General features: G+C 36.4%; 1 protein-coding gene across 1 annotated transcript in view; it reads right to left on the reverse strand.

Annotated features, from left to right (window-relative positions):
• PDE5A (phosphodiesterase 5A, cGMP-specific) overlaps window positions 1-27,619 on the reverse strand; it is a 146,242-nt gene that overhangs the window by 42,999 nt on the left and 75,624 nt on the right. Inside the window, exons 8-11 of the mRNA XM_008578385.1 lie at window positions 27,360-27,468; window positions 26,317-26,404; window positions 15,291-15,466; window positions 12,029-12,088 (exon numbers count right to left, since the gene is read on the reverse strand). Of these exons, the coding sequence (XP_008576607.1) occupies window positions 12,029-12,088; window positions 15,291-15,466; window positions 26,317-26,404; window positions 27,360-27,468 (433 nt within the window). The remainder of the gene's footprint in view (window positions 1-12,028; window positions 12,089-15,290; window positions 15,467-26,316; window positions 26,405-27,359; window positions 27,469-27,619) is intronic.

Raw genomic sequence — 27,619 nt, forward strand, 5'->3', positions numbered from 1 at the left:
TTTCCGAAGAGAGTAGAAAGCTCAAAAGTACATTTCTTTGACTCGCTTGCAACTAGAGTTCCAGATGGATTTTTACTTTTTCTGTTAAGATATACTTGAGTTGGGCCGGCCCGTGGCTCACTCGGTAGAGTGCGGTGCTAATAACACCAAGGCCACGGGTTCGGATCCCATATAGGGATGGCCGGTTAGCTCACTGGGTGAGCATGGTGCTGACAACACCAAGTCAAGGGTTAAGATCCCCTTACCGGTCATCTTTTAAAAAAAAAAAAAAAAAAAAAAAAAAGATATACTTGAGTGAGACAAAATAACATAGCGCCACATGGGAAACTCTTTTTCCTGGTGTGGTTCTAGAGGGCATAATGCAGTTCTGGAGCTTAATTTGTAGTTCTGGCACCAGTTTTTTGACTCCCAGATCATGGTAGGATGGTTGATTTTGGAGGGAGCAAATGGCCTAGCAGCTTTCTGATTCTGGCTGATATGGAAATTCCCATAGTGAGCCAGACCTACAGTTCTGTTTTGGGACCCATTCCTGGGGTCCTTCACCTACCCCTTCCAATGATTTGAAAGCACCTAATTAAATTATTTTCTGCTTAAAGCAGCTAAAATAGTTTCCATTATCTGCAGTTGAACCCTGATGATACTGTATTTGGCAACAAAAGTGTTTGCAGGCAACAGACTCTCAAGGATAGGAATGTAGGATTAGATAGTTGGCCTGGATGGATAAGAAGGCAGAAGGGGATCAAGTTTCCATCAGAGCAGTAGCTTTCAAAGTTTGGTCCCTGAGCCAGCAGCAGCAGAAGTAGCAGCATCTGGAAACTTGTAAAAATGCATATTCTTGGGCCCCAACACAGACCTACTGAATCAGAAACCCTAGAAGTGGGGCCCAGCAACCTGTGTGTTACAAGCCTTTCAGGTGATTTTGATGAATGCTGAAATTTGAGAAATACTGCATTAGGGATAGGTTATTACTAGTAGTCAATAGCACTCAATAGTCCTTTTTTTTTTTTGGCAGTGGACTGGTGCAGGGATCCAAACCCTTGACCTTGGTGTTATCAGCACCACACTCTCCAACGTGAGCTAACTGGCTAGCCCTAATAGTCACTTAAATGATCACTTGTGGCTACCTACAATAAAATGCCCTTTTGTGGACCCAGTGGTGATGGCCGTATAACAGTGTGGTGGGTAGAAACTGCAGGGTGAGTTGGCTGCTTCCTGTTGAGCTGGAAGGATTAAAGAAAGAAAATAAAGGGCCCTGGTCTTTAAAATTTTGGCTCTAATCATGGTCAGAAAACTAGAGAGTTTTTATGACTTTCCTAAAATAGTCTATTTCTTGTAGCACTGATGTAGCCAAAACCCAGACACAATCTTGTCTTGCAGGTTGCTGAATTATAATGCAGGTTGAAATCACAGGCTTGCCACATCTCTTATGTGAAGGTTAGATCATTGGTTAGGAAGGAGTGGAACACCAAGAAATGGAATTGAGACATTTGAGAAGATTTGCTTAACTACATGTATCCCTGACCATTCGCTATAGAATACGTTTCTATTTAATTTCACAATGCCCTATACTTCCTATAGTTGTTTTTTCTGATTGTGATTATATACTATTATATAATTATATTTATGAGACTGTTTATTCATTGTTATATTTGGAGCACCTAATATAATGCATGCATAGAGTAAGAAGTAAATATTGAATGAATAAATGAAGTTTTTTTAATCAAGCACCTAACCAGTTCTCCATATTATGTGAAAATGTTTCATATAAATTTAGTTTGGCAAAGAGCTATAACATAAATGTTAATATTAGTGATGAACCATACTGTAGCAAAAACAACAAATATTTTGTAGTATATGCTGCCTTCTCTTATAGTTCAATTCATTTTACTTAGTTTTTTTTTTTTTTTGTCTTTTTCCATGTCCGGCAACGGATCGCAACCCTCAGTGTTGCCCCTGTACCGGACCGGGGACCGGCAACGGGATTGCAACCCTCGGCGTTGCTCCTGCGCCTCGCTCAGCCAGTGAGCGGGAACCAGTCTGTATGTGGGATCCGAACCCTCGGGCGGGAGCACCGCCGCGCATCCCAAGCGGCGCACTTATCCAGTGTGCCACCGGGCCGGCCCTTTACTTAGTTTTGAACATTTTTAATTATAGCTGAATTTCTTCTTTTATCTGCACAATACATATCTCATTACTGTAATTTTAAAAAATCAATTTCAGCTTGTCTCTTAAGTGTCATTTAAGTTTGATTCTCTTACTTCCAGGAACAGTGGAGACCCACAATGAAAAAGGAGCGACCAAAAAGTTTTCTGCTTCAGCAGCTCTGATAGGAAGTTACTTAAAATGGTCAATTCTAGATTACTCCCTGTAAATGGAGAATTGGTTTATGCTTTATAAACAAAACGTTTCTATTTATTTGTTCTTACAACACATGATGCTTTATCCTCCGATAAGTTTTCCACGTACCTATTCTACCTAGGCTAAATTAAAAATGAGTACATAATTTCTTGAGGGCTCATTATCAGAATGGCTTGTGTAAAAAGGCTTGAAATATGACAGACATAAAGATCTCGATGCTGTTACCACTAGATATTGAGAATTGATCCCCCCCCCCAACTGTTACCACTACTAACAATAACTAATACTTAATGGGAGTGTACATACCAGGAACTCTGGTTACAATGACTCTAGTGAGGTAAATCTTTTATTGTCCCCTTTTTACAGAGGAAGAAACTGAGACACAGAGAAGTCACATATTTGCCTGAGATCACTGACCTGGAATTTGAACCTAGGTGTCTCTCTGTAGAGCCTATCCTCTTAACCATCATGCTATATTCATGAAAACGAAAGCTGACAATGAAAACATTAGGTCAGTGCCCCTCAACATGTCTGGCTCTATCACCAATTAGCAGACTGTTTTATATAATTAAGCAACTATTAAATAATTTTAAGGAAAAAGAAAGCAAAATCTTATTTAATGGACTGAAGGAACTTGATTTGTGTGTGTGTGTGTGTGTGTGTTTTCTACGCTAGATTACAGGCTTTACAAATGTCTGGGTTTTCCAGAATCTACTGATCGATTCTTTCATTCAATCATTCTAGAAAACACATAAACCAGATTCTCGTTAAGCAGTCACTAAATGGTAGCTATTGTTATTAAGACTTGAGAATTAATAGACTGATGGAGAAGACAGACACATAAATAATGGAAATAGTTTTTCAAGTGCAATGACAGAAGTACGTTGATAGTTTGAAAAAGTGATCCACACAATGATAGAGAATATAGGTTCACACTTAACTACAATTTTTTTAGTCAAAGAGAATCTTTTCTGAGCTCTATCAACACCTTACTTAAGACAAATGATAGTGCTTCTTTTGCTCAACTAATTCTCATTATGAAGGCCATTCACACAACAAAAGGGACACACTAGTGTCCCTTTTACACAAATATGGAGGGTGCCTTTTCATTTACTCAATAGTGAAATGAACCTTTTTAGGAAATAATACATTTATAAAGTGTATGGTCTCCTTGAAGCTCACAAAGCATGTGTTCATGGAAAATAATAAACTTGGATAAAGTAAATATAATGATCATTTAAAAATTATTGAGTTTCTTATTTTGGGTGGATGCTTCATGAAAAAGGTTTATATTTAGCCTGTGGCAGTCTCTGGTAACCTCAGCAGAAAATAAAGACATGTGGCTACATGGCCATACAATTTGCTCAATTGTCTACTCTTATACAAAAAAGGTCACACTGCTATCAAAGGCATTCTGCCTGGCTCAGGTCTAAAGTGTCAAATCTTAAGAACTAAAATAAAAACTACGGAAACTGGACGCAACTCCTAATAGCCACTGTTAGGAAAAGGTTCCTTATTCACAAAATTATTTATTAAAATAAATCTGAAAAAAAGGGCAGTGGCTGAACCTGGTCTTCCATAAAATGTCAAATTATACCAATTAGCTTCAGCGGTTTATAAAGTCATTTTGTTACATTACTCCTTGATTCTTATTCAATATAAATGTTGAGAGGAAAAGAGGTTTTGATCTCAAATATCCATTTTTTAAGGAAATTATTTTTAGGGATATATTTAATATAAGATATTTGACGGGTTATATTGGTGGCTGCAAGGAGAGATCTTCTGCCAGGTATTTTATGCTCTCCTTATCAGCCCTGACCACTAGCCCACCTCACGGGGCACTCTTATAAACAGCAGTTTAGTTCTTTGAATAAAGCCACTTAGACAGCCATCACATTACACTTTACAGAAAGCTACTGTTACTCTTTCCCATTTTTTCTTTTTCTTTTTCCTGGCTTTTTTTTTTCCTGCTTATTTCATTTTTTTTCTTCCCCACTTTTTTTTTTTTCCTTTTTGTCTTTTTTCGTGTCCGGCAACGGATCGCAACCCTCAGTGTCGCGCCCGTACCGGACTGGGACCGGCAACGGGATCGCAACCCTCGGTGTCACGCCCACACCTCGCCCAGCCAGTGAGCGGGAACCGGTCTGTATGTGGGATCCGAACCCTCGGTGGGAGTGCCACCGTGCTCCCAAGCGGTGCACTGTAGCAGTGCGCCACCGGGCCGGCCCCAAATGTGACCTTATTTTGAAAATAAGCTTATTTCAGATGTAATTAGTAAAGTTAAAATGACTGGAGTAGGGTGGGCTCCTAAGCCAATGTGACTAGTATCCTCATAAGTGATGATGTGAAGAGACACAGTGAAAACGCCACATGAATGGAAGCAGAAATTGGAGTGTTGCATCTGCAGGCCAAGGAATGCCATGGTTTGTCAGCCATCACCAGAGTCTAGGAGAGAGGCATGGAACAGATTCTGCCTCAGAATCCTAAGAAGGAACCACCCTTGCTGACACCTTGATTTCTCACTTCTAGCCTTCAGAACAGAATAAATTTCTGTTGCTTTAAGCCACCCAGTTTGTGGTTCTTTGTGATGGTAGCCCTAGGATCTTCCCCACTTTTAACATGTACAGAAAGTGTGTTTTAAAGAAGAAGCTACACAATTAGTTTGCAAGGCTGTTAGAATTTACCTTTCTCTAAGAGGAATGTGAATCCAAATATAGATGAAAAATAAGTCTATCCATATAAAGGGAAGTGAATGTGAAACTTAGTATATGGAACCAAATCTTAAAGACAGTAAAGAAGTGAATAAGGACTAGTTTATTTTCTTTAATAACAATAAAATTTTTCCTTCTAACATTTTATCAGTGGATCCCTTTAAATTTCTATGGGAAGAGACACAAACTATAAAAAACTTGGATAATGAGCTTAAAATTTTCCAAAATCATATAAAGAAGGCATTTAATAATGTCAAGATTCTGATCAAATACACATTTTTGCTTTGTTTTGTTTTTGGCAGCTGGCCAATAAGAGAATCTGAACTCTTGATCTTGGTGTTATAACACAGCACTCCAACCAACTGAACTAACCAGCCAGCCCAAAATATGCATAGGTGTATATGTAAAACTTTAGAGTAAATTTATGACTACAATTGGGACCAACAGACACAGATCTGGTTAACACCTTAACATCATTACCTAGTTCTATATATAACAATTATACTAAAACTATAGTGTTTAGAACTATACGCACTAATTAGTATACAAGCTCAAGAACAATGCCCCCATACCTTGGAGCTAAGATTACCATTGGAAGTAATCCACTAGTAAAATCAAAGCAAAACAGATAGGATTAGCTTGTCAAATGGAAACAGGAAGAATAAAACAGAGAATATGTCTTGCAGATGTGAAAAACATGTAGCCCAGTTAATGTTATAGATTTCTATAAAAATGAATCTATCATTTGAAGGCATACAGTAAGTCCAAAGGATTGTTTCAGAGAATTTCTAGCACTGCTTGAGGAAGAGGGTGCCTTACTGGATGGCATGGTAACTACAGTTCAGTGTTACTGGGATCACAAGGCCAATTCTTCTTTGTTAAATTTTCTGCTCAAAATTTTTCCATTTATAATTTGGCTATCAATATAGTTTCCAAAAAAGTAAGGAGATGTGATGATCATCTTGATACAAAGAACTTGATAAGTACTCTAACAAAGACTTAGGCATCAGAGTTTTGGGTCAGGTATTTGGCTCTGCCCCTTGTTACTGTCACCCACAGCAGTCACAGTACACGCCTGATCAAGACTGGGTCCATGAGAAGTTTTTGGCTCTGAAAGGTTAAAGTCAACAAGAGGTGAATTCCATCCTAAGAAATCCTGACAAAGTGCTCAGCTTCTCCCTTCTCACCATTTTTATACAGAAAAGGGTCTCAGTTTACTTCTAGATATATAACCTGTGATTAAAGAAATTGCTATAAAGTAGAAGCTGTAAGGACTGAAGTGAATCAGCACTGATTCCATGACACAATTGAGAAGCTTATTTTAAAAAACTGAACTATAATCTATAGTCATTTACTGCTCTTCTAACAAGAGAGAAAGGCAGAAAGGGCTATTGGTCAATCAATTAATCAAATATATTCAGCTTCTGGTTGTTTAGATAGTAAATAAGCATTTCTTACATTCTGATATCTTAACTAATTAACTTTCTAATAACCATAACTAGGTCGGCTGGGGTCCTTTTAATGTTATCTCAACAACTTGTGACTAAGGATCATTAATAGGTATATGGCAAAATGCTTAGGTTAAGGCCCAATTTCTGCTACACCTACTTTTAAGCCAGGAGAAGGTTAGATTAAAAAATGGGACAAAATAAGGGTTCCAGTCAAGATGGCAGAACACATGGTCCCCAGCATCACTTTCTCCCACAAACCAATCAATTTACAACTATTAAAAACCAATGACAGCCAATCTGGGGCCACTAGAGCTCAGGGGAAGAGGAGAAGAGACCTACAGAATTCAGGAAGGCAGGAAGAAGCCACAGTGAGAGACAGAAAGAATTGCTCCCACCATTTCAAGTCCTGGCTGCTTTAAGGCTGGAGCTGGTGAGCGCACAGAGCAAGAGCTGGCAAAAGCTGCAGCTGTACCTTTCGTATGAAGTTACTTGGAGGTGGCAGGAAGATGGTCTTGCTGGCCCGCAGGCCAGTAAGACCACTAACAAGGTTCCTGTGGACCCACACAGGAGCAAGGAGTCACAACAACTGAAAAAAGGAACCACTCAGAGGCTGGTGAGAAATAGCAAGGAACCAGTGCACGGCCCATCCCCGGGAAGTGTTTGGAGTGCAGGTGGTGGGGGAGCTGGGCCCACCAGGGGAACATTGGGGCATAGCAAGGACAGCTGATCTGCCCTCCAGTCAGCACAGGACCACTCAGTGGAGACTGGTCAGGAATACAGAACTGCAGGGAGTACATTTTGCTGAAAAGACTCAGGCCCAGACCAGAGTTTCCACATAGCCCAGGTGTACCAGACCTCACAAGATCCAGAAGTACATACAAAGTCAACCATTAAAACCTGAGCTGCACAAAAAACCTTTCCCAGGGAATCAGCAACAATGAAGCAATTTAGCTTAGCTCAACCACAGGACTCTAGTGCTGGTCCCCACAAGAAGTTCCCGTATTTTAGAAGTAAGCAAAGGACAACAAATTAGTTCCACTGCAGAGTTTAAGTGGTGGGAACAGTGAATAATCCAACATGGAACTGAAAGAAAAAACAAAATACCCACAGATTAGAGACAAAATTTGATATTAACTAGTAAAGGTCTAACACCAACAAAGAACCCCTATAAAACCTAGAAGGACCAGAAGCCCCCTGGGCTCCCAAGCCAGGAAGCAGGGAGGGATGAGGCCTCAGCCATGCCCCCTCAACACACACAACCAGCCCAGCAACAACCACCAAGCTGCTGCAGGAAGTGCCCTGGGCTCCTGAGCCAGGGTGATGGGGAGCCAAGGACCTCAGCCATGCTCCCCAACATCCACAACCAGCCCAGGGATGACCACCAAGCCACAACAGGAAGTTCCCTTGGCCCCCCAAGTTGGGCGGGCCGAGGACCTCAGCCATATACCCCTGACATCCGCAATGAGCCCAGCAAAGACCACCTAGCTGCTGCACGAAGCACCCATCCCTCCTAAGGGGGGCTAAGGGCTTCAGCCACATCTCCTTGACATCTGCATCTATAGCAATGATCCAGCCACTGCTGGAAGTCCCCCAGTCTCCCCTCCCAGAATAAGTGGGGGGCCACAGGCCTTGATCACCTCCCCCTATATCCCCCTCTTTCCATCTTACTTCACCTCCCCCTTCCCTTCTCCTTTTCCTTCTTCCCCCTCAGCTGCTCCACAACATCTTAGAATGATGCATGGAGGGCCGGCCTGGTGGCGCACTGGATAAGTGCGCTGCTTGGGAAGCGTGGCGGCGCTCCCGCCTGAGGGTTCGGATCCCACATACAGACCGGTTCCCGCTCACTGGCTGAGCGAGGCGCGGGGGCAACACTGAGGGTTGCAATCCCGTTGCCGGTCCCCGGTCCGGTACGGGGGCAACACTGAGGGTTGCGATCTGTTGCCGGACATGGAAAAAGACAAAAGACAAAAAAAAAAAAAAGAATGATGCATGGAGCCAGGGGAAGCCGAACCCAGCTGCAACCAGGTAAAGAGCACACCAAAAACACCATTTCCACACAGGTAGCCCACCATAACCACTGCAACTGCCAAGGCTGCCATAAAAGCGGCCAGTCTCTATAGCAGCAGTCATAGTCACTGTGCAGATAGCACGCCAGACTCTCAACTTCATTAACATAAGGAGAGGCACCAGTGGAGACCGAAAAAAAAAAAGAAGAGGTCCTTTTTCTTCACAAAGCACACTCCAGAGTAACAGAAGCAGCATCTGATTTACAATAATAGGGGAGGACCTGACCACACCTGTCTCAATACTGGACAGATCATCTAGGCAACAAACCAACAGAGGAACAGTTAAGTTATCAGATGGAGAGAACAAATGTATGGTTATTAGACGGGGAAGGGGGAAAGGGGAAAGATTGGATAAGGGGCATAAAGAATAAATATGATTTGTAATAATGAATAAGCTAATAAAAAAATTCATTAGAAAAACCCAAAACAAAACAAAAAAGTGGGACAAAAATTCAGGTAAAGCAAAAGGGAAAAAATAAAAATTCTGAATTTCCTATCAACTAATTATTATTACTAGAAAACTTTTCTGGACACAGACATAAATATTTAATATATTTAAGTACATTAATTCTCTTAAGAGCAAATTTTCAAAAATAAAAGTTAAGGAAATCTTTGACAGCTCTTTATTTTAGGTTTTAAATTGAGATAAACAATCAGACACGACAAAGACATCCATTTTGGTAATTGCTAGATGATGCAGACACCTGTGCAGCTGGGGCTGTGCAGGAATTTTTATTCAGTTGATAGAAAACTAGAATTGAAATTGCTGAATTTCAACCAATTTAAATGAATTACTTGACCAATGAGATATGTAACCCTAAATTTCTCAGTGCAGCTGACAGGAATCTATTTTCCAAATGGAAAAGCAGATGGTTTTGAACAATACTGCAATATAGCAATTTTCAGTCATTCCAAAGTGTTTTTCTCTTGCTAAAATTATAAACATAATTGAGAAGATAATTTTCAGATTTTTCTGAAAGACTATACTATTTTCGAAATGAAAAACAAAGTTTAATATCTTAGTGATTTTTTTTAGCATTATCTTTAGAAATTACTCTATTTGCTAGTTTTTATTTATCTAAAACAACACATGCAGAGTGTAGCCTTGCCTTCATTTTAGAACTAAATCAATAACCACACAGTGCCTGCAAGCACTTCAACATGTATCTTTTCATGTGATAATTTCCAGCTTTCAGATGAAAATATCTAAAGTTCCTTGAACAGTTCTTGGCAAAGGACTTAATTTTCTATGCACTGATTGAACTGAAAATGTCTACAATTCTTCATTTTACTGCCTTCCTTTCTAACTCACTATCTCTCCAGTGCTAGGCTGGAGTGTGGACTCTGGCTCTGACTGCCTGGATTTAGTGCTGGCACTATCCCTTGCAACCTGTGAGATCTAAGGACAATCTAAGTTCTCTAAATTGCAATTCCCTTCTACAAAATACTAATAATACTGATGATATAGGTTGTTGTGAATTCAATACACTTTGCTCCCATACACGAAGAACTTAAAACAAGCCAGGTATATGCTAAGGGCTCAATAAATGTAGCTATTATTATTATTATCTCTAGCCTTTTGTTTTGGCAAAAGCCATGATCCTCTCATGCCTAGAACATTACAAGGTCCATTATCCCTTCACCGTCTGCATTGTTAGTCTCACACTCACCCCTGTACCTTCTGCCTTTGTCCAAGAAAATTCTAGCTCTCTTGCTTGTGAGCAACCCCTGCTCACAAACTCAAAACCAAACCGAACAAACAAAAAACTTCATGATTCAGCCAACATACTTCATAGTTACTTTTCCACTCTCTTTCTCTTTTACACAAAACTAATTTAAAAAAAAGTCTATATTCATTTCCTCCATTTTCTCACCACTTATTTTTACCTTTAGCAGTTTCACTCCTGTTTACCACTTCTCTTCCTTCTTAGCTGGTTTCTTTTCCTGCTCCTTCCATCTAAACCAATATCCACTAGAGTTTTGTTTTCAATCTTTCACATACCTGTCAGCACTCTCTCCCATTTGATCCATTCGCATGATTTCACTCCCATGGGATGTTAACGCCAAGTCTCCACCTCTAGTTCTGACCACCACCTCCTTATCAATCTAGTCCTGCCTTTTTTGATTGTTGAAGATATCCACTTGGTTGCTCCACCAGAACTTCAAACTTATCTTGTCCTAAATCAAATCTACCTTCTTAATATTTCCTCTTTTACTAATTAATGTCACCATCATTCTTTGAATTACCAAGGTCAAAACATGAGTCATCTTTGATCTTCTCTCTCCATATCTGCTCGTAACAGATAGCACAGTGTTATGTACATAGGATCTGGAAGTAGGCTGTGAACTCGTACCGTGACTCCCACATCATGGCAGTGTGACCTCGAGCATGCCACTTGGCTTCTCTTGGCTATAGTGTTGCCTTCATAACATAGTTGTACAGTGTATATAAGAAAATGTACGAAAGGGCATAAAGGGTAAATTTAGCATATGGCAAGCTAGATGATGCTGACAATAAAAAAGAATCTCAATGATCTGTTCACACTTTCCATTCCTTAACTATTGTCACATCACACGCAGACCTTTGCTATGTTATGTTATCTCAAATAAATTTAAATTCAGAAGGCCAGCCTTGGTTGCAAATGTATAAGTGCTTCAAATTTTCATTAATCTCAATCAAGGCAATCCCAACCAAGACCTAGAACATATGACATATCTACTTACACATCAATGGGTTTTATCTTAAACCCATTAATCTCAATCAAGGCAATCCCAACCAAGACCTAGAACATATGACATATCTACTTACACATCAATGGGTTTTATCTTAAACCCATTAATCTCAATCAAGGCAATCCCAACCAAGACCTAGAACATATGACATATCTACTTACACATCAATGGGTTTTATCTCTCATTGTATCTTAAATAACAATGTAATGAGAATTCAGGAACTGACCTTATTTGAACACAATTTCAAACACCACTCCATAAACCATACGGTCAGAAAGTAAGATCACTCTCAATTCTTGATAATGCAGAGTAGGTTATCAGAAACAAACTATAAGTTCTTTTTTGTCATTATTTAGCCAAATAACCACCTTGTAAGTCACCTGCCTCCATTTGTCTAGGAACTGAAAACTAAATTTAAGAAAGAGGTAAAGATTATAACAATTACTAGAAGAAAAAATCATAATTACCTATTACGAAGTCAATGTAGGTTATTATCTTTTGCGCTGTATTATCAGTGACTGTGTACCAATGCAAGAAGGTAGAGGTGATTAAATATTTTTATGATTGTCCATCTAAATATTTACCAAATTTGATTAAGTGTCTAGGGAACCAATACTAGTAGATGCAGATAGCCCAAGAAAAGCATATTTATATATTAATTAAATGTCTGTAGTTAGTAATTTTTAAAAAGAAAGAGGATGAGAATTACCGCTAAAGACTGGAGCTCTCTTGTTTCTTCCTCTGCCGCTGAAGCATGATATGACAAAACCTACAGGGTAAGAGAAGAAGGGGTCCAGGTTACACAGGAGAGGACTACTGAATGTAAATAAATTAGGATTTCAAACTTGGAATTCTGCTAAAACTATTTGGAGAGATAACTAGACTCCTCAGAATGTCAAATCCTGTTTGCTGCTTTCTTCAACAGATTTATATTCCATTGTTTGTTTCAGAAAATAAAAAGTTATACTCCCTTTGTTCAAAAAAAACTCTTGCAACTTCCATTCTTACATTATTGCTCTAACAGCCACCCTAGAAATAACTGTTGGCTCAAACTTGGCAGAAAATTTGCATTGTGTTTTAATAAAATACTAACTTTATTTTTGTACAGAATTAGGAAAAAAAAAAAAACTTTGTATAAACTGACATGTTAATGTTGATATTTGGAAAGAAAGTAGTGGCTCTCAGATTAGGCCTATAACCACTGTAGAATTCATACAGGAAAATTGCATGGCTGGTATATAATGCCATACAGATTTGGAAATCCCTTTACACTCATACAATTCAAGAGCTGCGAAGAGTAGTGCTGGCCTACAAAGCCACGCATTTACAGTTGAGGACATAGAGGCTCAGAGATTCTTATGACTTGGCTGCAAGCTCACGCCTAGTGAGAGGACGAGGGGGCCTAGGACCCAGCTTTCCACTCCTAACATAGTATACTTTCTGTTACCTAGTAGAGTTAAAATGTCAGGCTTACTATCTTCTTACCAACTTAACATGAGCATCAATTTTCAAAAGTAGTAACTTCTATGTAATGGGACAGTATTTTAGATACTCCTTTTAACCAAGTTAATGGTTGTATTTGAAATGCCTATCATGTCTTAAAAATATATTTTATAAAATTCATTTTTGATGGAGACAACACAGATTTACAAAAACCCCCCAAAATTTAAAAAGTCACTGATAAAAAGGTAACCCATTTTCAGACTTTAAAGGGTGAGCCAACTAATCCAATAGTCCGAACTAGTTTTCCTTGAGCCAGTCTTTAAAATTTTAAGCAATTAAAAATCTAAAGCCAAATGGTATATATGTCTACTATCTAGTGATTCAGAATATTTATAATATTGTGCTACACTGGATCTATCTTAGCATTCGAACCACTGATTACTGGTTAACCTCAGGAAACCTCAGGAAACTCAGAGCTGCTATCTCCTGCTCTTGTGAAAATGATAGGTCATGGCTGCTAATCTGTTGCTACTGATATCGTAGAGGTAGTTTGTTGAGAAAGGCTAAGACTGTGACCATGGATTAGTCTTATATTAATTAGCAACCAGGATAAGTGAATAAAGGAATGACATAACACTAAGTTCAAAAAATTAATTTTTTCACATACTGAAGATAAAAATAGCACTTTACTCATAGGGCATAAGGATTGATTTTGTTAATACACATAAGCATTAGATTATAGAGGAAGCATTTGATAAAGTTTAGCTATTTTCACTGTTATTGTTGTTTTATTGTTACTATAATGATCATGAATTCCAGTTCGAAATAATTCATTGTCTTAAGAAGACCTGAGGGGTTTGCATCCTTGGCTTTTCTCCAATGGCCTCATAAAGAAAGGAACGTTTTTTTCAAGGTTGAACCTGTGATCACAGAAATGACTTCACATAATGACCTGAAACTGAAAATTTTTTATACTAGGTGAAAGCACAGCTACCCATATATTTAGCTGAAAGAGAGTGATAATGTAAAAAATAGAAATAAATCTCAATCAGGAAAATATTCAGAGATTTTGAACAAAATGATATCGATGCCTGGGATTTGCTTCAAAATAATCCAGTGGGAGGAGAACAAGAATGTGGGAATGGATGGAGTGATACTGGCCATGGATAGATAATTATTGAAGATGGTTAATTAGTACATAAGGGTTCCTTAAGCTATTTTCCCTACTTTTGTATATGTTTGAAACTTTCCATAATAAAAAAATTTAAAAAATTAAACAAATGCTTTCTAAGTGATAACTGGATTAGATTCAATTTTTTAATGAAAAGCCATGGAACTGGAAAAAAATTAGGTTAAAAATTATATATATATATATATAGCTTTGAAACTATATGTACATATATACATATGTAACTATATGTACATATATTTGAAACAGATTTCCACTGGTTTATAATCCAAGATCTTTTATGTAATACTTTAGCAAACCTATTAGTGTTATATATTCAGCTTAGAAAGTAAAGTGTTCCATCTTGGTTACTAAGTAAATGTTGACATATAATGTATATCTTTCTAGCTCTTTAGGTTAGGTATTTACTTATTTATGAGGGAACAGAGTAAATGTTACTATATCCCAAACTCTGATTTCCACTGATCTCAACTAGGTATGAGGTAGACAAATATTCAAATATATTTACAGCAGCGTATGAATGACTAAGTAGATATTTGCACTTTCTGATGTATATTTCCCTAAATTGGTCTATGACGTAAGAAATTTCCATGTTATATGAAGTGAACATTTTCAAGGCAGTTAGTGAAATTTATGTGGAAAGGTCTGCCCCACTTGGGTAGGCTAGTCCTGTCTGGGAAGGAGCCTGCCTAAGTTCCTCCAAGTCAATGGTTCACGTGTTGCCTACACATTTGAAATCGCTTAGGGAGCTCTATGGTAATACAGATTCCCAGCCTCTACCCGAGACTTCCTGAATCAGAATTTTCAGAAGTGGAGTCCTTAAATTTGTAGCTTGAAAGAGTTTCCGAGATAACTCTGAAGTAGCTACTACAGGAGTTTATTCCTGATTTTAATCAATTTTCTTTTCCTTACTTCTAATTCTCTTAAGAGGGCCTAGTATTTCTGGTTTTTTGATTTTTGGTATTTTTTCCATTTTTTTTTTTTTCACAACTGTTCTCATGGGGAGATGGGGAGGAGGCTCAGGCAATGAGGAAGGGACAGATGGGCTACAGAGGCAGTAGACATCTGTGAGAATGGATCATTAAAGTCAAGGACTGCTTTCTGTAGAAAAGCAGAGGACTGAAGAGACAGACAGCCTGAGTTTTGGTTTGGTCATATGACCTTTAAGTTCCTAAAATATTCTGGGTCTTAATTTCCTTTGCTGTTTAAATGTGATAACGATCTCATCATCAAAGTCAGAAGATACAGTGATATAATAAACCCACACCATGAATTGTTATGAGAGAAAGGTAAAAGCTGAGTGTCTGGCTGTAGAGAAGTCCTGTAAACTTCAGCCCACCTCTAACGTGACCATCTGCTTGGCCATGGCTCTCTCCACTGCTTCATACATCTGTGTGTTCTGGATCCCCAAGCCACAAAAGATGACAAAAGCTTCCAGAAACTGTTCATCATTTCGGTTGAAAGGCTTAACCTTGCCAGTATTCTCCTCCATCTTATTAACAAGTTGGCAAACCCCTATAATGATCCAAGAAATTGAGCATATATTATTTTAACTGTCATAGCTTTTATTGATTTGAACATACATACCCAAATTATCTTACCCTTTTCTCTTAGGAATGCTTGGCATCTCCAAATAAGCAGACAAACCCCCACAAATATAAGCTAAAGAAGTACACGGAATTAATTTATATGAGAACTAGTTTCACATAGTCCTAAATGTACATTGCCTATGTTCAGAAAATCCTAGAGTACTAATTTTCTTCAAGACTTGGTCGGTTGAGTCCCCAAAGACAATTTGTCCTTTGGTAACTAATTGGATTTTTGTATACTTGCCAATGGAACAATTTTGAAGCACATCAGAATTTTGGGTCACACAGACTGCCTTTCCTCACTGAGAAGCCAGAAGTTAAAAAACACAATTAGGATGCAAAAATATGCCTATTCACATAGTCTCATATTTCAAATATGCACCTCTGCATCCAGGAGAATCATATTTGCAGACAACTTATGATACTACAAATAATTATGCAAATAAAAATGACTATTTACTTAGAAATAAAGGCAGATCTAATCTTCGAAGAAAATCATAACCCCTTAAGACCTATCCTAACTTAGAAAGTCAAACATATAGTCAACAAGAATGGAAGATTACACCAACATTATGATAAATCTTTATCAAACTGGTTGTTTATGGAAATCTGAGCCTAATAGTTTCTCTGTGAGGAGTTTGGTGATCCAGCCCACTTTTTGGGTAAAACAAAGTATTGTTAAAGTCCTTATCACTTCCGTCTTCAAATATATCATAACAGACTTCCACCATGTGCCCACTACAAGATAAGGATTATGCTAAATACTTTAGTAGACACATGACCTCTAATCCTCACAATTTATACTGAGGTAGGTGTGACCATCCCATTTTATGGATGAGGAAAACTGAGTCATAGAAAGTTTACATCATTTGCTCAAAGCCACTTAGCTGGCACGCATGGGTCTAAAATTCAACCCTCAGCTCAGCCAAGCCCCAAAGGCCACTCTCTTTTCAACACACTATGCTGCCCTTTCCCCTGCCAGATCATTGCTAGCAGTGCCCTGATTGCATCTTGGTTTCCCACACTTTTTTCTCTGCTTTTCCACAGGCTTGTACTGCTCCCCACTGCTCTCCTTCCTGTCTTCCCAGTTGGTCCTTACACCTCCTTCACAGTGTGCTCCTGGAGGCCTCCCACTTCCCAGGTGAGGCAGGCACTTCTCCTTTCTACGCCCTCAACATGATCACTTGGTGTAACATGGTGGATTTTGTTTCTGTTTCTCTTTCTAGGCTGCAGACATCTTGGGCTTAGAGATTTCATTTTATTTTTTCAGTTCCACTTCTTCAGCTGGCAAAATGCCTGACATATAGTAGGAACTCAAGAAAATGTTTTCTGAGTTAATGAAAGAGTGTAGGATTGAAGCTCTGACCCAAACTACTTTCCCATGAAGACTAGTCTGTTAACCCTTATTTTTCCTGGAGCACCAAAGAATTTCAGAGTCTGTGATGATACATGGTTGCACACTAAGTCCCTTTATCACCATTGGTGTTTACTCTACTTTTAACACTATTAATGATCTGTACTCTCCTTTTTGCTCTTTTTTTCATTTGTCTCCTTTAGACAGTAAAGGTATCTAACTGTCATATCTATCTATCTGCAGGAATTACTTCTCTAGCACTTCCATTATCAAGGAAAACTTTAAATGAGATATAATGAATTTGGACACTAAGTAAAAGTCCCATCCTAAATGACAATCAGCATTCATTATCTTAAAAGCCCCTATCCCATGTATGGTAAAAACACAAGGATTATGAACCTTTGTGAATCCCCAAATTATAAATACGGAACTGTTTACATAGGCTCTGGCTGTCTTCCAAATCACATTTTCTTGAGAGTCATGTGCTTCTTCATGCTCTTAAATTCTCACATCACATGGAATCGGCTTTCAGTTTTACTAAGGTTTTCTCCTACTTGATCGCAATTTTTTATAAACAATATTTTTTATTACTTCATAAGAATTACCACATGTATAGCAAAGAAAGTACAAAAATAGGGGTTGAGATGTGTATATCAGGAAGTCTGCTAGGCTTATGACCCAGCTCAGTAAGTCTCCCATATAGCAGTTTAAATCTATGCTCTTATCAAAATTTACTGAATGAATACATTAAAAAATATTAAATTATACCTCTGTAATTGCTCACAAGTCATTTAAATGGAATGTTAAGTGTACAAATATCAGGAGTCTGCTGTAACAAACGCAGCTCAGAGCAGAACAGCTAAGTATGTCTATGTTATGATTAACAACTATAGATATAGATGGACAGAGTTAAGCCCAGGGCAAGAAAAGGGATACTGAAGACAAATCATCAATTAAGGCATATAATTTTATTCTCCCTTGAAAGTGGAATGGACAGCCATATTTATATTGCATTCATGATAATCCTGTTAATGTCTTTATACCCTTCAGAAAATCTAATTATATCAAACAAAAATATCCAATTAAAAAAAAAAAACTATGAAGAAGATGATTTGTAACAAATGGGGTTCCTCACTTGAACAAATTAAAAGCTTAGGCGCATTTACAGATAGAGTTTTCATAACTTCTTGGTTAATGATTTGAAAGAGTGGACAAACAGTACAACAATGAAATTTAAAACTGGTAATTTGAGATGCCACAGCTACTAGCAAGCCACACAAAATCAGAATCATTTACATATAAAAACAAAGCAGTTAATACAAGACAAAAATAAAAGAAAACTATTCAGCAAAAACCAATTAATAAGTATAATCATAAAATAAAACAATATTCGAAAACATATTAGGGGAAAGCCAAGAAGTAGTAGAGTTAGACAGTAAAATATTAGTGTTTCCTAATCCTATAAGAGTTCACAAAGTGCTTGTACAGACATTATTTCACGTGGTCATCAGAGCAGCTCTGAGAGCTAATCAGCACTGAAGGCACTGCTGGAAATTACAAATTACACTGAAGGGATTAGATGGCTTCTAAAATCACAAGTTGTACTTCCTTTTCCATAATTCCAGAGATCAAATGTTGTTACCAACCAGTTTTCCTCTTGGCTTTTTGGTATAGCAGGGGGTCAATGCTTATATCCTGCTTGTAGTTTTATGTTCTCACTACCACAGGACATGGATTCCAGAATTAGCATCCTGTCTTATTAATATGTAAAACCCATCTTTATCTCCTATCTTGCAAATGTTTCTCTTTTTTTGAACCTGTAATTTGTCTATAATCTTAGGTCAGTGAGGTTTTTGATGTATAAAAAATTTAATGTTTTAAGGAGTCAAAATAATAATCTTTACAGTTTTCAACTATAGTGCCTTGCTTTTAAAAGAGGCTTCCCCATTTTAAGATTATATATAAACATATATTTTTTCCCTAGTACTTTTATAGACTCACTGTATTATATTTAACCTTGTAATCCAATTTATTGCTACTGGATTCTTAAAACACCTGAGTAGTTTACCCATTCTCTCATGATCTGAATTATGTTATCATATACTAAATTCATATTTATTTAAACTATTATATACTTTTTCCACATTTTAATATTTTTGAAATCAGTATGCATTTTATAATCAATAGCTTGTCACAGTTAACTGAAGCCATTCTTTCTTGAAGATACATAAAATGGTGTCTTTCAACCAACAGCATCTTACTTAGAAGCAATGAAATATTCTCTATTATATACAGTAACACAATTTTATATATACCAGATATGGGTCTGTATGTAGACGTTCTACTCTGGTTCCATTAATCTTGACATCTCTTCTAGCACATATATCATACTTTTAAATGCTACTTTTACGACATAATTTTAATTTCTGATAGCGCAATTCTATATCCATCAACTCTGATTCTTTTTATATCTTCCAGATGCCAATATTGTAAATGTTTATGTACCGATCAAAAACAAACCCACCCCCTTCAATGTTACTAAAAAATGTACTAAAATTGATATAAATATAATCTAGATAGAGTTAATATTTTACAAAATAGATTGTAATTATTCAGGAAATGTTACTTAACTTCTTAATGATTTTTAAGTTACTGAATAGAATTTTATAGTTTTCCTTATATAGATAGTACGTATTTCTGGACAACTTTATTCCTTGTTACTAGGGTAAAAGAATTTTAAAAAATTTTTATTTTCTAACAATTTGTCTTGACATATATTAAAGTTAATTCTCCTTAATAATTTGATAACCAGGTATTTTTTAAAAACTGTTATTTAGACAGGTACTTTCTGCTGATTCTTTTGGGGTTTTCCATTAAACAATTATATGACTTGTTATTTTATTTTGCCTCCTTTTCTATATCTCACCTTACTTCATCCTCTCTTCTCCAATTGCATTAAATAGAATTTCCTTTGGGCAATAATTTTTTTTTAACAACTTTAAGAGTAAATTTCACAATTACTTCCATGAAAAATTTTAAACTCCTCATGAGTTAGTATTGGTTTTTACCAATTTTTATAGAATATTTCCATTTCGCCAAAATATATTATCTGTTTGGTACACTGTATTATCTAACATCTTTTAATATTTCTTCTGTATCTGTAGTTTTTTTCACCTCCTCACTCCTATTTGTGTTCCTCTTTTATTATCATTATCTACATTGAAAGTTGTTTATTATTGTGTTTGCCCATTATCTCGTTTTACTATCCCTTCCATTTCATAATTTTATTTTTTCAATTCCTTTCCTCTGCTTTCTTTTTCTCTATTTATTTATTTACTTGGGGGAGACAGCATAGAGTAGGAAAGAGTAAGGTGCTATTTTTTTTATTTCTTCAGTTGAATGCTTAGTTAACATAATTTCATTATTTCTTGATTAATAATAATGAAATATTTAAAGCTGTGTTTTATCCTATGAGTAAATCTTTGACAAAGTATCTTGAGTTTCAATGTTATACTGATACAACCATTAATTTTCTAAAATATACTTGAATTATGATTTTTGATTTCTTCTTTCTCATTTAGGAGAATGCTTTTCAGTTTCTAAGGAAGTTTTTTCCTTCTACTTTATCTTCTTATTATATATTTCCAATTTTAATGCATTGTGATACATGAGAATGGTCATCAATTCTTTTTAGAAATGATTGAGTTTGTGTTGTATGTTTATATGTCATCAATATTTGTTAATTTCTCATGGATATTTCACAAGAACTTGTATTTTTAAATTATGAAACATAAAAGTAAATCAACATATGTCAATTAAGTCCATTTAATTCTTTATATTAATCAATTCTAATGTTTCCTTATGTTTCCTGTACTTTAACACTCTGTGAGAAGTATATCAAAAGGCCCATTATGACTACCATTTGTCCATTTCTCCTTGTATTTTTAATAGCTTAGGTTTTTATGTGTCAAAGATGTAACTTAGTTTATGAAAAGTGTCCATTCAATGTAATTCATTACATTTTTCTCTATGAGTTTTAACTTTAATCAATGCAAGATGACACTTTACATAATGTTTTTATCTTATATTCACTTTGTTTGATATAAATATTGTAAATTCCTATTCAATTTTGCCCATTTTGTGTAAAATGTGTTTTTACAAATGGCATATACTTCCTATCTTCCAGAAATTCCTCAGTGTTTGTGTTCCAATGTTTATACTTCTGTTTTCCAGTGCTATTATTAAGTTTTCTTTACTTTTCTATTTCTTCAATCAATTCTTGAAGCTATAATCATTATTTTTATTCTATAGATCTTTATTTTTATAATTTTAAGCTATAATTTCTTAATTTTATTTTTTTCTCATTTTCTTCCAATTATTACTGCCCCTCTAGTCTTATTTCCTGCAGCTTATCATAACTAAGCATAATTTACAATTCTCTAATTGGAGAAAAAACTGGAAACTTTAAATAAGAGAAGCAACGTGTACCATGGCAGACCATGTACAATTTAATTACATTCACATTAGGAAAAGCCTACCACATATCTTATAAACAAATGAACAGTTGGTGATATTGCCAAGCAATAAAATTTAACATAAAAAATAAAATGAAGTAAAAGTCAAATTTAAACTTATAACATTAGAATATTTATGTCTTGGAATTGTACTGCAACACACAGATAAGAGATCATCTCTGCAAGTATTCACCTATTTAAAGGTCCACATCTGAGTAATTAACTAAACAAAGCCAAAATAGATTAATAGAGTAAGATAAGATGATATGAAGCGACAATCAATTATTTAAAATTTTGAGCCTTACTCAGAAAAATTCGGTAGGCATGAAGTTCTCCTGCATTTTATTGGTACAAAGGAACTAAAACGAGGTTATCTTTTGGAGCGTCAGAATGATGCAGGTGTTTGGACATTTCAAACAGGATAACAGAACAATTGTGAATGTATAAGAGACTCACAAAATTCATCGTGGAGGGCCGGCCCGGTGGCGCACTGCTATCGTGCGCTGCTTGGGAAGCGCGGTGGCGCTCCCGCCGAGGGTTCGGATCCCACATACAGACCGGCCGCTCACTGGCTGAGCGAGGGGCGGGAGCAACACTGAGGGTTGCAATCCGTTGCCGGTCACGAAAAAAGACAAAAAGGAAAAAAAAAAAAAAATTCATCGTGGAAATACAAAACAAAACCTTCTTATAGTGTAGATGAGAAAGGATTACAATATTAACCAGTCTGTTCCAAAGTGGTTAACAAATTCGTATTTCTCTCTCATACTTTTTTCTCTTACTTCTCTGTCAAGCAATGTGTGGTATAGCACTATAATTTTTATTTTTATTATGCTTTTTTGCTAACAAGGAGATGGAAATGTAAGATATTTAAAGTGGAGATGTTCTAAACATGGTTTTTCGTTGAAGTCAATTTCTTCAAAATCTGGTATGGAAAATACACATCAAACTTCTAGTATATACAATATGGAAAATAAGCATATTTAGCATAACGAATAGGGAAAATAATTGGTTAAAATAAATGAATGCTGAATGAGGAAAATATTTCCTTAATAGTGCTGGAAGCAAAGTGGTGGAAACACTCTGTATTAGCCAGAGCACTAAGAAAACATTTGATATGCAATAATACCTTAGGGAATATATCTGATGATACTCCAGGCCTCACACTGGTTTAATGCCTATAATGTCATCTAAATGTCAGTAATGGAAAAAAATGAGGGGAAGGAAGAAGATTACAAAAAACACATGGGCCCGTCTGTCTTTCTGTATCTAACTCTACAGGGATTCTCTATTAGAATTACATAATACTGGAATCTGGTCTGTGACGCCTAAGACAAATTATCTACAACCAAATTTTCCATGCTGCATCTGTGGATAACATAAGTATCGTCCAGACTTCAAATTCTTAGTTCTGTCACACTTATAAAACAGCAGGAAACACTGGAAATTTTCCTTCTATTTGGGATCAACTTGAGCATCATCTCCCTTACACCCCCAAACCCCACTGGGGGAATTCTTTCTTTTTCTTTTATTCTTTTTTTACAGGAAATTTTTCCTCTCCAAAAACAACATTTGCTTAGTTTTGGCTCTGTTAACAAGTAGGGTGACAGAAAATGCATGCCAAGAGAAGCCTGATTATTTCAATGTTAGTTTTTATTTTTTTGCTCATTTGTCTTAAACAGTGACAGGATTACAGATTGTGAATTTTGAACAGATCTGAAAGGTTATTAAGTTCATCTCCACAGAAGTGAGTAATATGCCCATAAGTATTTGAATGGTTAAAGAAACAGTGAAGAAAACAGGATGCTCTGAGTCCTATTCCCAGTGCCTTTTGCACTTCACATAACCAGCTCTCATTTACCATATGCATAAAGCGATGAAAGAGCTGGACGCATAACCCTCTCCAGCTAGTCCCCATTCCTAGTTATTATTCCAAAGAAACGCTGCTGAGGAAAAATGAATATCTGACAAGCTGCCACTCTATCCTCCTTCTTATGAAAACTTACTAGTAAATAATGCATCTCTTCTGGAATTTAATTTCACATTTTTAAAAGTCAAAGATAGCCTGTAGTAAATCTTTATACTTATTTGAAAAAACATTTTAAAAAGCATAACATTTATTATGTAGTTTTTCCCTATGTTGATCTCCCTAAGAAATTAAATTTTATAACATAACATTTACTGGGCATTATAATGTGGGGCACCCTCAGCAGTTTTCTTTTATTGCTTATGTTAGAGATCTGATCGGTGATAATCTTTAAAAGAGAGCTTACATATTCATTAGCCTCTACTTTTAATACATATTCATTAGCCTCTACTTTTTTCTCTGAGAATTTCAGAAGAGTGCAGTTGACCAAAAAGCCCAGCAGGGAGTTGGCATGCTGGCTTATAGGAGGCTTTCATATGCAATTTACCAGGGTCAGGCTCTGATCCTTAGCCTCTGGCCTCTAGGCTTAGAAACTAGATTGGCATGCTGAGGATTCTCTAGGGTGGAGTCACAGGAACTAAGTTAACAAAACTGATTTATAAAACCAGAACAGTATTAATGTACAAGAAATAGATCTATCTCAGGAACAAGAGTATGTGCACCTGCAGTTCCAGCCCACTGCCTCAAGTCCAGTTCACTAATCTACAATATGAAACAACTGTCAAAGCAACCAGTACATTTGAGAGAGCATAAATAATGCATTTTCTTCCTATGAACTAAACTACATTGGAAAGAAAAATAATCAGAACAAAGGAAGTTAGACTCATGGAATGTTTAATGGCATTAAGCTGATACATCCATCTCACGATAAGGATGCATACCAGCAAAGGGACTAGAATCCTTGAGGAATCACTGGCTACAACCTGCTGTATCCATTTCCACCTAAGTGTGGCTTGCCATATGTCAGAATACTCAATGTACACTGATAAACCTCTCTACATCCCTCTCCACGTTAGGGACAAAGGTTCCCTTACGCTTGAACAGAACTTGAATAGGCACTTTCAATATTCATCTTTTTAAATTCATTTTCATTAATGACATCCCCTATCTCCACTTTCTGACTGATACTCTGCTTCAATAAAATTAGACTCAAATCTTGTAACCTGAAAACTAATCAGACTGTTTAAAGTAAATTCATATTTCTAAGTGTAGCTTCATTAGAGTTTTAATTTAAAACTTTAACCTTTAGAAAGCATTCATATTTCCTTTATTTCCAGGTTCTTAGGAAAATGTTAACAGTTCAGACTACTTTCACTATGTCAATAATGGATGATTGGCATATAAAACTACACTTAACCCTATTAATATATCTTGCAATACCAAGAAACAAATATGTTGATAATAGGAAACATCATTCCATTTTTCTGAGATTGCATTCTTCCACCATTCCTGAGGTAGAGGCTTTTCTATAACCTTCATGTAAGAATCTAATAAGCTCCTAAGGGCCGGGATTTCTGCTTTACTCACGATTTATCCCAATTGCCTAGAACAGTGTAGTGCTCAGTAAATACTTATTGAATGAATAAATGAACACAACCTACAATCTAAACCACATATTAAAAAAAAATCAAAATCAAATAATCCAATTAAAAAATGGGCAAAGGAGATGAATAGACACTTTTCAAAGGAAGACATACAAATGGCCAACAGGTAAATGAAAAAATGCTCAGCATCGCTAATCATCAGAGAAATGCAAATCAGAACCACACTGAGATATCATCTCACCCCAGTTAGACTGGCCATTATTAAAGACAAGAGAATAACAAATGCTGGCAGGGATGCAGGGAAAGGGGAACTCTTCTACACTGTTGGTGGGACTGTAAATTAGCACAGCCATTATGGAAAATAGTATGGAGGTTTCTCAATCTACCATATGGTCCAGAAATCCCACTAGTGGGTATATATCCAAAGGAATGGAAATCATCATGTCGAAGAGATACCTGCACTCCCATGTTCACTGCAGCTCTATTTACAGTAGCCAAAATATGGAACCAACCTAAGTGTCCACTGGCGAAGGACTGGATAAAGAAAATGTGGTATATATATACTACTCAGCCATAAAAAAGAATGAAATTCTGCCATTTCTAGCAACATGGATGAGTCTGGAGAGAATTATGTTAAGTAAAATAAGCCAGACAAAGAAACAGAAATACCACATGTTCTCACTCATAAGCGGCTGCTAGGAAGGAAGGAAAGAAGTGAGAGATGGAAGGAAGGAGGGAAAGAGGGGAAAAGTAAGGAATGAAGGAAAGGAAGAAAGAAAAGACCACAATAGGGCCGAGCCAGTGGTGCACTCGGGAGGGTGTGGTACTGGGAGCACAGCAGTGCTCCCGCCGCGGGTTCGGATCCTATATAGGGATGACCGATGCACTCACAGCGCTCACTGGCTGAGCGCGGTGCGGCCGGTCTCAAAAAGAAAGGACAAAAAAAAAAAGAAAAGACCACAATATGTTGAACTTTCAGAAGAAGAGAACAAACCTAAAGACAATAGAGATGGAGGGGAGGGAGTGAGGGAGGGGGTTTGGGAAGTGATGGGTCGGGCAAAGGGCATAAAGAAATATCACGACTTGTAAGAATGAATGTGCTACTAATAAATATTTTAAAAAAAAATCAAAATCCAGGAAGTGAGACTCTAAAACAATACACATTATCAACTTGGTATCTCTTACTTAATCTACTGACTTCTAACACATCATTCTTAAACAAAAAATTCTGCTGAAATAGAGTTAATTACAATAATATACCATAGTTAACAAGATATTCAACAAATGTGTTGGCATTTATCAACATAAAATTATTTCAAAATTCTTTTATTATTCCAATTTTTATCTTTTTTCAGACATTTTATTCTTCTTATTGAAAGAAGTAGTTGGCAATACATTTTTTAAGCAAGTGCAGAATATAGGTTAATTGAAAGGCTTTACCTATGACTTTATTCTTCTTTCCATTTTTTATAGGTGTACAAAGCAAACTTCTAGTGCACTGCTGGTTTACATTTCCTGTATTTTCATTCTAAACAAAAAACAAAAACGAAACAGAATAGCTAAAATGGTAGGAGATTGATTTGTCCATTAGTTGCCGTATAAACTATATGGAACATTTGAAAGCACTAATATATTCATCTTTTTTATTAGCTACAGATAACACTGGAGTGCAGAAAATGTACAAATTATAATAAAGTTCACATAAATGCAATATAGAACAACCAGTCTTTATTTAAAAATAATATGCTAGATTTCTTTTTTTCACTTTAACTTTCCACGCAGCTTATAATAACATGAAGCAATATATTTATTCAGTATCTACTATGCTAGTGTGGTAGATGTCTCAAATAATTTAACAAGAGGAGCAGAATCCAAAAGCACTGTACCACCATAGATTCTACATTACAAACCTATCTTTCTTTAGTAATATCATTGTTTCTATTGCCCACATTGCTAGAGTTCTAAAAAGGTCTCCTAGCTGCCTCAAAGGGCAGTGCCTTTCTGAAATAAGATGAGAGAAAATGCCAGAATTCAAAGTTTTCAGTGTCTTAGAAACAGATCTTTGTAGCTTTGCAGTCAAGAAAAAGAAATATCCATTTTCCCACAGAGCTCCTCACTACAGTAGATTACCAATTATGTAAGTTCAAGCCATATGGAACTTAGTTTTTTTGATAAAATCAAGAACTACAGCAATACTATCTAAGGAATATCATTGACATTACAAAATAATAGTTAAATTACTTCAAAACTAGTATATAATAGTTCATGCAATACATGTTAAAAAAAATGAAAAAAAGTATAGAGAGAAATACCCAAGTATAGCTCTCTACAGATGTTTTGAGCTATTTTATTCTCCTTTAGGGAAAGCACAGATCACCCTGAAGCAGTCAATTCTAGTGTTGCTTCAAATGCACAGTAACTGTAAGTACATATCTGATGGGAAAACAGCCTTCTAGCTTCAAGTCTAAAATTGGGTTACTTACTGTCCAGGGAAATCTTTTGTCCTTACTGACATCTGGGATATTAAGTGGTTCCATAGTATTTTTGACATACTGAGCATACATGTAATTGATTTTGTTTGCATCACGTTCCCTGTGGAAATAATGGTTATGAGCTCCTTCTATGCAGTGAAAAAAACATGGGCAAACAGAGTCAAATAAGTGATTAAAGGAGAAACATACCTGTCTTAAATTATAAGGCAAAATATATATCTTAATTGGGAGATGCAGCTTTAAACGTGTTT

Source organism: Galeopterus variegatus, unplaced genomic scaffold (assembly GCF_000696425.1).
Source record: "Galeopterus variegatus unplaced genomic scaffold, G_variegatus-3.0.2 Scaffold1674, whole genome shotgun sequence".
In the NCBI taxonomy this organism is placed as follows: Eukaryota; Metazoa; Chordata; class Mammalia; order Dermoptera; family Cynocephalidae; genus Galeopterus; species Galeopterus variegatus.